Raw genomic sequence first — 14,700 nt, forward strand, 5'->3', positions numbered from 1 at the left:
TGTGTAGTATAGTATTCTACAGTGTACCACATAATTCGATAGTAATGTAGTATTATATGGTAAACTGTAATATTTTTTCATGTGACTACACACATTCACTTCCAACATGATACAAGGTATTTTCTACATTCATCCATATACCCAATATTTACATATTGACTGTGACTTAAAACAAGTGCATTAAAATAAGGAGGCTTAAATAACAACACAATAAAAGTGTAGCTTGTGTAATTATCTAAATAATGTTGGTGTGAAGAGTAGACTAATACTTCATTTTAGCAATCACAGAGTGAATAAAATATTATTGCCTGTAATACTGACACCCAAATTTGAATAAACTGTATTCACACACCCCATCAAAATGACAACTCACAGACCACTTACGCCTGGCCATAACAGTGAAATGGACTCATGGGCAATAGGATGTGGCAACTCTGACCATACATTTCTCTCCGAGTTAGTTAAAGCTGCAATGTGTGTCTTTTGGGGCGACCCAACCAAATTCACATAGAAATGTGTTATAGATATCATTCTCGTTGAAAGCAAGTCTAAGAAGCGATAGATCTGTTCTATGTCCACTATTTCTATGCTTCCCATACTGAAGTATGGGTTTTCCATATTTTACTTTAAACAGCTTCAAACAGCTGAAAATACAATATTATTGGTTATGGAAAATATATTTCACAGTGGTTTAGATGGTACAATGACTCAACACTATACTTGCTTGTTTTGTCACAAACTGAAATTTAACTTCCAACAGATTAGAAACAGAGACGTCATGCCTATTGAAACGTGCCTCCATTAGTTTAATCCATGTAGTGTTAGCCAAAATGGACATTTTAGCATCACCTTAAAGGTACAAGGTGACACCTTGGAATGGCAGACAGAGACATTGAACAGTTGAGAAGTCCCTCTGGTGTTGGGGAAAACTCTGACCCTGTCACCAGGGCAGGAACATGTGCGTTTAGTGGAATTTGTGATGAGTTACCTTGAGTAATCTAATACCTGATTAATACTGAAAGGAACATAGCATCACTGCTCATCTTCCCGTCACCTTCATTATCAATACTGTTTTGTTGAGCAAGTGCTGCTTCAATGAATCACAATACAACTTGCACTCCACCCCCCAAAATAGCCAATTATAATTATTTGAGCTTGAATCTTCCTTTGCCCCCTTGCTTCGGCCTTACATTGACACAGGGGTGTCAAAGATAGTCTTTTCAATCCGTCCCACAGGTGGCTAGTTAAAAAACATATACCTTGTGGAAGTGATAACAGACCTATTGTATATAGTCTCTTCACTCTATCCAGCTTGCTAAAAGTCCTCAAAATGAAATCAAGAAAGTCAGGGCGCACCGAAAATGTTGAAATCGATGGATAGAGGACTAACTTTTGCAAATTTCTAAAGCGAGGAAATATAATATAATACATTAGTTTGACAAACCTGCATTGACATTTCTGGTAAATGATCCTAGGTGTCCCTTCTAGGCAGGTGAAAACCTTGTTGACACCTCACCCACAAAGACGTGATGGTCACATCTACAGAGAAGTGAGGGTGGCGGGACTGAGACCATTGTAGATTTATGGCCAGCTTGTTACCTGGGATCGACAGTGTTAGGGGAGGCTGGCCAAATCTGGCTGGAGCAAGGTCTTTCTTGGTAGAAATATGCATGAAATCATGATTTAACTATATGTTTCAGGACATGTTCTTTCTGCAAACCTTCCTTTGCTTAATGTCCAAAGGTAGACTGGGCAAAGATAAATGGCTATCATAGAAGAATTCAAGAAAGAAAAAAGACTTTCCTCAGATCTTTATTTTCATAAAAAGCGGGAAAAACATCTCTCACTCAAGAATCCAATAACATCTTACAAACCAATTTCCTTCAGCCCCCCCACCACTTAAATAGCTATGCTTGGATGCAGCTGGGGGACAATGTAAACAGAAGAACTGTACAGAAAACAGATACTGCACTAAGTCACATCTTACATACAAAACCACATATGCAGAACGTCAGTTCAAATAAAAACACTGTACTTAGGAAGGGAGACCATGTTGTACAGACTTTACTGAATAAAACTCAGAACCACCTCAAATAAAACAAAATAGAACCAAAAATAGGTATCTGTATCAAATGTATGACAGTTTGAGAGCAACATAAAAAACATTCTTAAAACATGTTTCCTCTGAGGATTAAAAAGCAGTGAGTTGAGTCCTGAACGGGACAGCATGACTCTGTCTCACATCTCTTCCCCAGCCATTACATGACAAGAAACAAATCGTATTTCCACTGAGGCAACTTGGTAAGCAGGCCAGGGCGAGACGTGTTACGTAGGGGCTTTATAAAAACATAATGGCATGATTAAATGGGAACAGCTCTGGAGAAGGTTCTGTCTGACTGAGCAGGACAGAATATGGCAATTGTTCAGCAGAGAAAAGCTTTAAAATTCCCCCTTGTGAACAATGCAAGCTTTCTATGGGTGGGACATTAAATCCTATAGCTACATGTTTATGCTTACCATGATGGGAGGGAGAAACAGCCATGGAAGCTGGGGAAAATACTCTCTAATCCAAGTCCATACCCTATGGAGTGTTGAGGGCTAATACTCAGCAGATACATTAAAATGAGTTTAAAAGGTTAAAATGGAAATCATTCATCATCTCAATTGAAAGGTATTTCGTTCCACATTTGTCAGGGGATGTGATTCACTTATGAGGGTTTTTGTAGAGAAACCACTGTACACCTGAGAGTTGATACTGTACTGTAAGTACCTCTGGTGTAATGCCTTCTGAAACATGTTTGCATAGGACTAAAGCCATGAGGTTTTTCTAGTCAGGAAAAACCCCTGGCCTCACAAGATATGCTGATACTGAGGGTACAATTTTAAAGAGGTGTAGGAGAAAAGTGAGCTCCCGGAACATAATCAGAATACTATGTTTTAATGACAAGGAACACTCCTTTAGAGTGTGACACAGCTTTTCAAAACAAAGACTGTGACATTATCACCATTAGTTGTATAATACATTTAAATATTGAGTGATAAAGCATGTCAATTCTAGTGCACGGATCTGATTTAGGTGACCTACTAGTGCATATAAGCACAAACGGTGTGTGGTTTGGTTTCAGAAATATGGTGAACTCGATTACGTAAAACCATTGACAAGAACCTTGAAACAAAAACGCTGATCCCAAAAAGTAATGAATGACAATTGTCTGCTCAGTCTATCCAGTAGCTAATAACATGGTGTGAGAAATGTAACAAGAGAAAGAAACATTCTGCAACAACAAAGGAGTGATAAAAAAAGGCCTTGGTAAGTATTTGTCTTCACGTGACGGCCATAAAACTTGGACCCAAATCAATTTTCACAAACATTTTGGACTTTAGGACAGAGAGTGGGGTATCTAAAATAGAAATGTCTGCAATACTTGGCAAGTAACAGTGAATGCCAGCTTAGCATTCTACCTATTTTGTGGCGCTAACAGTGAGGGGGGCTGGCTGGCCAGGCCGGGCTGAAGGGAAGGAAAGGGCAGCCAGCCAAGACATGGCTAAAATAATAGTCCAGCACAGCATGCCTGGACTCCTCGAACACCCACATGTGCGCACGTTCGTGTGTCAAATGTGTGTGTACGTGCAACTCCACCATCCCCCAGCAAGAGGTCACAGAGTGTCACAATTGCACACATTTAACTTTTCTTTTTGTTGAACAAAAACGAAAAAAACACTGTGGTGGTGCTGTATCCCGAACACACCTTCTCTGAGAGGGAAGTGGGTGTTTGTTTCTCTGGGACTTCTGTAGAGTTGAGCAGGCTGAGTCAGACGCTGTTACCTAACTACATGTGGTTCTGCCCGAACAGCCCCAGAAGCCTGACTGAGCCTTCTCCGCTCTAGATCACATGAATACACTGACTAACATTGGTCACAGCAAATGTATGTGTGTGGGAGTGTGAATTAGTGACTGACTGTGTGTTTATTCACGTACACATGTATTCTCACATGTGAATGTGATTCTGTGTCTATGTACAAGAGATATAACAAAACAAAACCAGCGCGTGAGACGTGCAGTGCCTACATGTCACATGGTATAATGTGTAACACCATTTGAATGTGCTATTATCCATTACCTCCCCCCTGGACCTTTGTCACAGGGCGATACTATTGGTCCTATAATGTAGGAAGCTGAACAGGGAGTCAGAAGGGTCCTCGCAGTCCTGAGGTGGCCCATTATCTGCCTGTGCCAGGGAGTTTCTGCTGATGACCAGGTCCAAGCTGTCTCCTGCTTCAGTGATGAGAGAAACAGCCAGGCAGCAGTCAAAGTCTCTGGTCCTCGCTCTGTTCACCTGGGACAGGAGCGTTCAGTTCAACATAACAAAGACACACAGTATTAATAGCAAATTATTTCAAAATGTTAGTTGAACAAATGTGTGTACCTGCAGAATGCGGTCATAGGGTTTCAACCCGACCTGGTTGGCAGGACCATCTGGTCGGATCATGCTGACGTAGATGCCTTTCTCCAGGAAGCCATCTGACACACTGAAGCCAAAGTCTCCACGGTCTGGGTCCTTCCTCAGGGTCACCTATAGAACAGACAGTAAGGCACATTCACTTGATCCGTGTAAGTTGCCAAGCTCTCCGTTGGGTCCGGGAACTGTGCGGGGTGTACATTTACTTAAACTCTGAGCGTAATGGCGCTGACCCCCAAGGCCTAGCTCTCCGTAACCCTCACAACGACGCCTCCGTTGAAAAATAATGGCTCGCTCGGCGCAATGCCATTCTTGCGGAAGTCATGAGAATTGGGCTTTACAGGTCACATATCGCCACAGGCTAATAAGTGAGTTACGATATGGTTTAGCAATGTCAATGACGCAGATTAGCTATGGAACTGCATTCAAACACGTTGGCTGTCAGAGGAAATTATACCAATATCAACAATCACTCAATTACAGGAGGTTGGTAGCATCTTAACTGGGGAGGACGGGCTTGGGGTAATGGCTGGAGCGGAATTGACGGAATGCTATCAAACACAGCAAACACATAGTGTCCTTGTGTTTGATGCCATTCCATTCCAGCAATTATCATGAGCCGTCCTCCCCTCAGCAGCCTCCGGTGTATTCCACCTGCAATTCATGTTTGTTTTTAAAGGCGTGGTTAGATTCAGTTACTAAGTGCTTGTGCCCTTATTCAATCCCACTTCCTAAAGCAACAGTACACCGCAGCACAATAGAACAGACTGTACTGTACATGCAGTGGGGTCACGGCATGTGGCGAGGGGACAATAGCGCTCACAACACCAGGAGCTAGTGCACTACATTATAATGAGCAGGTTCAGTGTGCAGTGTTATGCTCGTTATCTATTATCCCACACACTGCAAGTCCTGACTGGCCTGGCATTGACTGAGTCCAGTTACACTCCAGTGATGGGCAGGGTAGCCCGAGGTTCAGTTAGTGAAGGGTGAGGCTCAGGGTAAGATATGAATTGAACCCAACAGGCATGTTCTCCCTGTGCCATATTATACAACGGGTGGTTCTAATCCTGAAGGCTGATTGGTTAAAAACCGCATTCCAGCCGGTGTTGATTCCACAAGTTACCACTAGCTAAATCTAATATGTTAAAATGCCTATTTACTCTGTTCCATCTGACTGCACAATCCACTGTCTCATCAGCCCAGCCAAGCAATTTATAAACTTGATCTCCACTATAAAAAGAATCTAGACATTATCTCACATTTCTTTTAGACTAACATTTCGTTTTCAACAGCGGAGATTCGTATAAACCTTGCTGTCTGTCTCTCCGACATCTGCAACATTGTTTCAATATTCAAATTCCGATCTCCAGCTGTCCCATAGTAATGAAAGTGTCGGGAGTCGGGACGAGACAGACAGGCTGCGTTTCTCAGCCAGTTGAAATCATGAATCAGCTGGCATCATATGTATGGATATAAACAAAGAATTATCAATTGAAAAACGAAGCTGCAGCTAGTTTGCAGTCTTTCCAGCTTCTGTTTAAAGTGATTGTGTTAGCTGTATTGTTGGCTAGCTCCTCCTGAACAACCGTGTCCTGACGAGAGAGCACGTTTTCTATGCCAGGCGAAATCGCGCCTCATTAGCTCATTGTTATGGACGTAACCAAATAAATGTCACTAGAAAACAGATTAAACAAATGCAGCTACTGTTATAATTCTGGCTGCACTGTTTGACGCGATTAAGATAGCCGTAGTTGGCTAGCTAGAAAGTGATAAGAACGTTGCCAGCCAGTATGGCAATGGAACATCTAGAACGAACGACTGGGTCGCGTCCATAGATACAGAACGAAAAGCCTGAACGACTGGGTCGCGTCTCTAGCAACCGAACTGATAGAAAGAACAACCAGCCGGCTTGGGTAGAAACCCTAGATTTGTGTCGGGACTATATATGGTGGAAGGATGAAAAAGTATGAATAAATTCATCAAAATAACGTTTATGAAAGTATGTCAATCATTATGTGAATATGTTGGTAACCAGTATGAAAGTGACAATGCCCTCGAAGCCGGTGTTTGGAGGACATATGTGTACGGTTTTGACTTTGTTTCAGGCTTAACAATACCTGTTCCAATATATCCTCCAAACACCGGCTTCAAGGGCATTATCACATAAATGTGGAGCAGGGTCAGGCTACAGTTCACTGATCAATAGCTTTACAGGGTTGTCTGCATACTCGGTCGATCATATGGTAGCTATCCATGCTTTAAGCATGGATTGGATTGGAAATCAACCCACATCATTCCCCACGGACCAGGGGTTGATATCAGTTTGCATTTCAAGTCAGTAAGTTCATGAAGTGGACTGAAAATCCAATAATTTGTCAGTCCATGAATAGGAACTGAATTGAGATGCCCCCTCCCACCCTGCTATGCACCTTCAGTAGTTCCAGGGCTGTCTCCTGGGTCTCTCCTCTCCCTCTGTGGGGTGTGTCCGTGGTCCTGTTGGACCTCTGCAGGTTGCCTTTGGTTTTGGGCTCGTCATGGATGGGACCCCTCTTCACAGGACTGATTGTGCTCTGTAGCACTGAGTCTTCCTGGGACGCCAGATACAGGCTAAGAGTGCTGCCTGTCATGGACGCCTGGGAGAAAACAAAATGATGGGCATGTGAAGGAAATAACTTAATATATTGCACGCACGTACCTATCCACACACAGCTTGACTGAATAGAAAAAGTGGCAGCAGGTGTCTGGACTGTCTAGACAATCAGACTTTTGTATTGCTTCATTTAGTAGCAGATTGAAACAGATGGGAGGGAGATGTAGCCTACCTCCAGGTCCCTAAGTATCTCTGATTGGCCGCAGGTCTCTAGGTCCTGCAGGGCCTGGGACCAGAAGGTGTTCTCCTGGTTCAGGGTGCCATGGCAACGAGGGGGGCTGGCGTATCTATGACAACGCAGTAACCAGAACATGAGAGGAGCCTTGCTGTTCTGGGACTGGGGATGCCTGCTTCTGGTTTGAAACGGGTGTGGCCTGCAAAGCAGTGTGGGTAACGCAGGCATTGCACTGCATCGCACTGCATCGCGGAGAGGTCCTTTAAAAACCTTTCAGGCCTCAGGGAGGGCAAGCGTTAACTCTCTCACTATCACAGTAGAAGGCGCAAAACAGTGTATTCCATTAGAACAGACAGAGCCTTCATGCAGATAGTTAACAGTTTAAAAGTTAGGCCACACAAAAAGCCTTTAAGAGTTGACCATTTGTGGCAGTGAAGGTCACAAGTTGAGAAAAAAATCTAGTGATGAGTCAAGAGTGAGGCAAAAGACAAGGAACAGGTGTGTGTCTATTTGAGCCTTTGGGTGCTTTAGACGGACAGGTTTGGTGAAGACAGAAGCAACAGAGAAAAATATGTGTTTATGTGAAACACCAGGAACCTCACGGGCAGTTAGTAAAGCAGATTAGAGAGAGAATACCTGAGAAAGAGAGAAAAAGCACAGATAGACGAAGCACGACAACATGGATGAATGAAACAACTGTGGGGATTTAGAGAAAAATTGCATATTTCTTGGATTCACTTTACAAATTGATAGCTGGCAGTGAATCAATGCATATTGAGTTTTAGACTAAACCAAACTTGTTAATGTTGCTCATTGCTTACATACATCAATGGAGGCATACAGAAGGCATACTTGAAGATGAAAAGGAAAAAATAACAACATTGAAAGCCACAATATTAAACAATGTTTGATGTAAAATTATTATACCTATTACCTATTACACTTACTTAACACATAGTTTTCTTAACATTTCTTAAAGCATTGTTGGTTAAGGGCTTGTAAGTAAGCATTTCACTGTAAGGTGAATTAAAGCATTGTTGGTTAAGGGCTTGTAAGTAAGCATTTCACTGTAAGGTGAATTGTATTTGGCACATGTGACTTAGAATTTGATTTGATATGATAAAATCCATTTGCCATGTCCAGATCTGCATGTGCTTTAAGAGTAGGATAAAGCACAAACAGACCCGGAACCAGGCTGCTAATCCATTGTTCTCGCCTGAAGTAGGCACTCACCCAGCAGCCGTATCCCAGTCATCCTCATCGTATCTCCCATCGTAGAGGTGGGAGTGGTGGGTAAGGGCGGTAAGGCCAGTGGAGGTGAGGTGAGTCCGGGTCGGTTTGGTGCGTCTCCACTCATTAGGCTGGAAGGTCAAATCTGCAGCTCTGTGGAGATACGTTCCTGAACACAAAGGACAAAAACAAACATAAATAAATATGATAACATTCTACCCACCCCTAACAACTGATTTCAGGACAGTCATGTGAGAATAGCAATCGTCTAAAGTGGCCTAAGCTGTTTGTCTAAACTGGTAATGACTGTGCGGCCGTGTTCTGTCCTCACCTTGGCTGCCGTAGCCAGTGTCGATGCCGGAACCGTCCCAGGAGCTCATGGCAGAGTACACGCTGGGCCCGGTGGCAGAGTACACCCCTGAGTGTTTACTGGTCTTCTGGGAGTCAGTCAGCTCATCCTCTGTGTCGCTCAGGAATCCTGCCTGCTCCGAAATCTGCTGCCCATCCGATTCTGCATGGGAACAGAGAGAGACAGTGAATGGAAAGTCAAGACAGAATCCTAACTCAACGTAATGAAATGTCATGTATTTATGTCAATGAAACTCTTCTAACAAATACAAGGCTCAGCATGCCCTTCCATGCATACTTTTTTTTGAAAGCAACTTGATTAACAAACTTAACAACAGTAGTACATACCGTCTTGGCGTTTCTTGATCTTAAGGGTGACAGTCTCTCCGGCCATTTGGAGTAGATGGATGGCCTCACTCAGGGGTTTCCCCTTCAGACTCACACAGTTGATGGCCAGGACACGGTCCCCTATATGGATGGCACCAGTCCTACAGACAGAAGACAATATGACAAATAATATTTGTATTCCTTCAAAGGAAGACGCCCCTTGTCATTTCCCAGGGTATCATGAGACAACAGATATACATATCAAGCCTATTACAAACATTAGATAAGATAAGTAAACAAGAAGGTAATTGGTTGTTCAAACCACCTAAAACCAACTTGGGCATAGAGGACGGGAATAACAGCTCAAATGACATGCTGTAACGCCCTTAAACAAGTGTATGAACTTGTCTAGTGACAAAATGCAAATACTTTTTAGTTTTGTGTGCCAACACTAAGGGTAGGGGAAAAACACTGCAGCTAAGCAGTCACTACTTCACAGCTCTGTTCTCTTACCTGAAGCACATAACTTACAAGTTTGGAACCAGGCTATGTCTGTGAGAGGTTTTGCTGAGAAAGCGACTTCCTGCTATCCTGTGGAAACCATAGCTGTGTTCGAATACTCATACTAACCACACTAACCGTACTATTTGTGACGTGAATTGAGTATATAGTACGCTTATTAGTCATAGTATGGATATAGTTAGTATGCCAAAAGTTCCCGGATGTCGTACTAAATTTGCCAAAATATGAATTATACACGCAAAGGACACTATTTCCGTACTTTAGGGCCCATAATGCAATTCTTCAGGAAATGGCAGTGGCTTCACATTGTTTTCAGATTTGAAGAAAATGGTGGAAAATATGCGCCGCCGAAGTACAACGAGAGCGGATACAAATTCATTGCTTTAACTAATTACAAGAAATGTTAAGAACACGTTGAGCAATGTAATAAATGACTTTTCAAATAAATTACCTTACACGTTATGTTGGCTGACAAATTGTTAGCTACGCTGTCCTTATTAATTAAGAACCACATAGCATATCAATACAGCAGTATGTACCGGTATGTTAGCCAGCTACCTAACGTTAGTTGGCTACTTACACGTCAAACTTGCTAGTATATTAACTACAGGCTAACTACCCAGCGTTTATTGACTTGATTATTCCCGCCATTCTTAGCTTAGCTAAATGGTATAGTCGTTGTGCGTTCTCAATGGACATTCGGGTGCTTTCGAAAATTCGCTTTCAGAGCACTCTCGTCTGAGTGTACCAGAGCACAGAATAATGAATTTATGAGCGCTCAACACCCGTTGAATATGGCAGACGTAATTCAATTGTTGCCAACAGCACAGTTACAGTCACCCACGCTATGGATAACATGAAAACTGCCTAACCAGCTCTACTAGGGTGAGTAAAATGATCAGTGGGCTCATTTGTGCCTGGAAGTAGCTAGCAAGCTAGCCAACGTTAGCTTGGGTGTCAGAACACTCAAATCAACCCTACTCCCGAGCGTCCAGTATGCGCTCCGAGAGCGAAACGCTCTGAATTTACGAGCACACTCTGGCACTCCAGATTGAATTTAAGAACCCACCCGAAGTCGTAAAATGTCTAACTAGTCATTTGTCATGCTAACTAGCTAGCAAGAGGTTGCATAGCAACAACATCAACTTCCCGTAGAGAGGAGAAGAGCTAGGACGCTCAACTGAAAAGAGACTGTTTATAGTATACTAAAATGAACTAATAGTATATAGTATGTAGTATATACTCATTAAGTACGTAGTATACTTATTCGAACACAGCTCTAGTGTTTGAGCCTCCTAACCGTAACAATACAATAGATTATTATTATTATTTTTTTTACATATTTTCCTTTTTCATCCTATTTATCGAATATCATCAGCTGATAATATTGGTGAAACGATATATGGTTGGGCTCTAATAAGAAGGCGATAAAGGATATCAGTGTGATGATAGCTCCTTCTGTGTTTCAGAGGCTTTTCTGTATGGTTGCGGCAATGAGGCAACCAGTTTGGTGAGAGAGTAGCAAAGAGCTGATTAAGCAAATAACAGACCAGACAGCTATTGTTTATTGACAAATTTTACACAGTGTGGCTTTGAGGGTGTGGCAAAAATCACAGTTTGTCGGGTCCTTATTTCAACCGTAAATCACAACCATAATAGTAGAGTCGAGGTGCATCTCAATAGTCCAACCGTCTAAAGAGGCTTCGACTATCTATATATTATAGATCTATCTATTAAAGAATTGTACAGAAAATCCAGACAGAAAACAGATCCCGGGTAGGCATCCTCCATATTGCTTTCACCTACAGCCTGTCTATACATACAGTACAGATGAAGCAGAGGAGACAAGGAAAGGCTTTTGACACCTATGGAGCCAGTCTACGGGAGAATATCAATGATATACTCATCGTGTCCTCTCTCCTCGCCTCCTTCTCAAAACCCATTAGAGGAGAAGGTCAGAGGGGAGAGGACGCGAGGAGTATGCAATTGAGATCTTCCCTATAGTCTCATCACCTCGAACCACTCTTATAATAGGAGCGCCAACCTCATGCCCCTGACACCTGAACCCCAACCCTCTCACCGTTCAGCCAGGCCCTTCTTGGTGAGGCCTGAGATGACGATAGGGTCAAAAGGCTCCTCTGTGCCTGAGATGGTAATACCCAGCGGGCCGTTGTAACGCTTCAGCTCCACTGTGTAGATAATGGAACCAGACATCTCCAGCTCATCTGACAGGGAGAGAGAGAGCGTGCATAACCACACATGCTCAGAACATGTACAAATATGACAGTTATTACATAAGGGATAAATTAGACCAAAAAATAAATTGCACACTAGCTAGCACACATCAGACATGAGTCACAAATGAAACATGTAAAAACAGGCCACTTGACAAATCAAAGCACCATGACACTCTACTATACTTCATTTTACAGTTCTTTTTCAGATGGTATTTTACATAAAAATGTGCGAAAACAGTGGGCACTTACAGCACAACCACACATCACATTAACTTTCTTATGACAAATGGTATGTAATGATGTTTGTTTATACTAGGTAAATAGACAGCAATGTTTTGATACAGTCTGGAGATGTGTCCATTAGGGAATTCAACCTCACTGGACAGAAATCTGTACTTTCAACCAACCTCTCCGCGCAATACTGCATCTTTATTGTTGAAGCATGACTCTGTGTTCATCCTACCAGCGTTATCCTCGTCCTTCTGGATGCGGAGCTTGACCATGTCCTCTGCCTGCTGCAGCACGTGCATGGCGTCCTCCATGGTGCAGTTCTCCAGACGCACGTTGTCGATGGCCAGCAGCCTGTCCCCTGGCTCCAACGTGCCTGTCCTATTAGCAGGCAGGGGAGAGGAGGGCAACAAATCAAACCAGATAAAACATCAAGTGATACTTGTCTGTTTGTACCTGACATTCGCTTTGCATCTTAAAGATACTATTACCAGGGCCCTGTTTTTCCTGGTAAGGTCACATGGTGAGGAATAACTCCTGCTCATGACTAGTATCACTGCATTTCAGACTTAGCTAACACCAGAACAGAGGCAGTAAAGCACGTAATTCGTTTCGAGTCATCTAAAAACTGGATGTTTCTTTGCTTATCAGCCTGACTCCCCATGTGATTGGGATGTGGGACATACCTGTGGGCTATGCTTCCTTTTCGGATGTCAGAGATGATGAGAGCTTTTTCGGGTCTCTTGCTTGCTGTTCAGACAGAGACACCGTTACATGAAACGTTAATAACATCCACAGTGATAATAGCAGGGAATAGAAATCACATTGATCAGTAGTTACCTGTAGCCCACATTATTTTCATTTGCTCTGGATACATGCATGCTCCACTTTAGTGCACCCACCCACAACAGTCCCACATCATTGCATATATAACACGTTCACCGTTGGCTTGCCCTACTACTACCTTCAGTATATGTGGTATCACTTCCCTAAAATCCTCTCTGTGCTTACAGAGAATTTCTGTCCTTTGTTTTTCCAGGCTTGTTAAAGTGTGAAAGAGTTGATGATAAATGCTTGTATTAGACCACCATTACTCAACAGACATAATTAGGCAGTAGCTTTCAGTCTAAGAGACCAGTCATGGATCACAGAGCATTGATCCACAGAGAGAGAGAGAGACAGAAACTCAATTAGACCCAACCAAATCATGAGAAAACAAAAAGATAATTATTTCCAATGTGTAACAAAAGAACTGAGCAAACTAGAATGTTATTTGGCCTTAAGCAGAGAGTACACAGCGGCAGAATACCTGACCACTGTGACTGACCCAAACTTAACGAAAGCTTTGACTATGTACAGACTCAGTGAGCATAGCCTTGCTTTTGAGAAAGGCCGCCGTAGGCAGACCTGGCTCTCAAGAGAAGACAGGCTATGTGCACACTGCCCAAAAAATGAGGTGGAAACTGAGCTGCACCTCCTAACCTCCTGCCAAATGTATAACCATATTAGAGACACATATTTCCCTCAGATTACACAGATCCACAAAGAATTCGAAAACAAACCCGATTTTGATAAACTCCCATATCTACTGGGTGAAACACCACAGTGTGCCATCACAGCAGCAAGATTGGTGACCTGTTGCCACAAGAAAAGGTCAAACAGTGAAGAACAAACACCATTGTAAATACAACCCATATTTATGCTTATTTATTTCCCCTTTTGTACTTTAACCATTTGTACATTGTTACAACACTGTATATATACATAATATGACATTTGTAATGTCTTTATTCTTTTGGAACTTTGAGTATAATGTTTACTGTTCATTTGTATTGTTTATTTCACTTTGGTATATTATCTACTTCACTTGCTTTGGCAATGTTAACATATGTTTCCCATAAGGATAAAGCCCCTTGAATTTAATTGAGATTGAATTGATATGAAGGCCAAGGATTCTAATGTTGGGCTACGTCGCCCCCTGCTGTTCGCATCTGGTATTCTCACCACTGATTGTGATGCCAAGTTCTACTCCCCTCCTCTTGGGCAGTTTCACATGGAACGTGCCACTACTTGGAACCACTGATTCTAATTGGGGACAAAAACATGAAATTAACAGATTGATTAAAGCATAAATAACACAAATTCAGACTGTCCTTTTAACTCATATTAAGGAAACATGTACTAACTATGACTGTGATACAGTATCTGGTTGTTTTACCTTGCTATCTTAAGATGAATGCACTACCTAAAGTCGCTCTGGCTAAAATATGAATGGATAAAAGCGATGCCATTTCCAACTTTGATAAACAAACGTTAAAGAAAATAAAAAGGCTATACCTGCTACATCAAACTCGACCTCCAGAGTGACCTTATTGGCCAAAGCGGCATTTCGCAGTAGTTGATTGGCTTCCTCCAGTGTTCCATCCTCTGTAGGGATTCTGTTGATTAACAGGAGTCTGTCCCCCACCTGCAGAAGTCCACATCTGACAACACAAAGCAGTTAGAAGATAAAAATAGAGG

General features: G+C 42.4%; 1 protein-coding gene across 1 annotated transcript in view; it reads right to left on the bottom strand.

The window, feature by feature from the left end:
• Positions 1–4,113: 4,113 nt before the first annotated feature.
• The window catches only part of LOC120058764 (glutamate receptor-interacting protein 2-like), a 53,273-nt gene continuing 42,686 nt past the window's right edge, over positions 4,114–14,700 (bottom strand). The window contains exons 13-24 of the mRNA XM_039007501.1: positions 14,518–14,663; positions 14,185–14,265; positions 12,867–12,930; positions 12,416–12,561; positions 11,796–11,940; positions 9,215–9,354; positions 8,850–9,029; positions 8,522–8,687; positions 7,286–7,400; positions 6,881–7,096; positions 4,428–4,574; positions 4,114–4,337 (exon numbers count right to left, since the gene is read on the bottom strand). Of these exons, the coding sequence (XP_038863429.1) occupies positions 4,140–4,337; positions 4,428–4,574; positions 6,881–7,096; positions 7,286–7,400; positions 8,522–8,687; positions 8,850–9,029; positions 9,215–9,354; positions 11,796–11,940; positions 12,416–12,561; positions 12,867–12,930; positions 14,185–14,265; positions 14,518–14,663 (1,744 nt within the window). The 3' untranslated portion in view covers positions 4,114–4,139. The remainder of the gene's footprint in view (positions 4,338–4,427; positions 4,575–6,880; positions 7,097–7,285; positions 7,401–8,521; positions 8,688–8,849; positions 9,030–9,214; positions 9,355–11,795; positions 11,941–12,415; positions 12,562–12,866; positions 12,931–14,184; positions 14,266–14,517; positions 14,664–14,700) is intronic.

This window comes from Salvelinus namaycush, chromosome 14 (assembly GCF_016432855.1).
Source record: "Salvelinus namaycush isolate Seneca chromosome 14, SaNama_1.0, whole genome shotgun sequence".
Taxonomy (NCBI): Eukaryota; Metazoa; Chordata; class Actinopteri; order Salmoniformes; family Salmonidae; genus Salvelinus; species Salvelinus namaycush.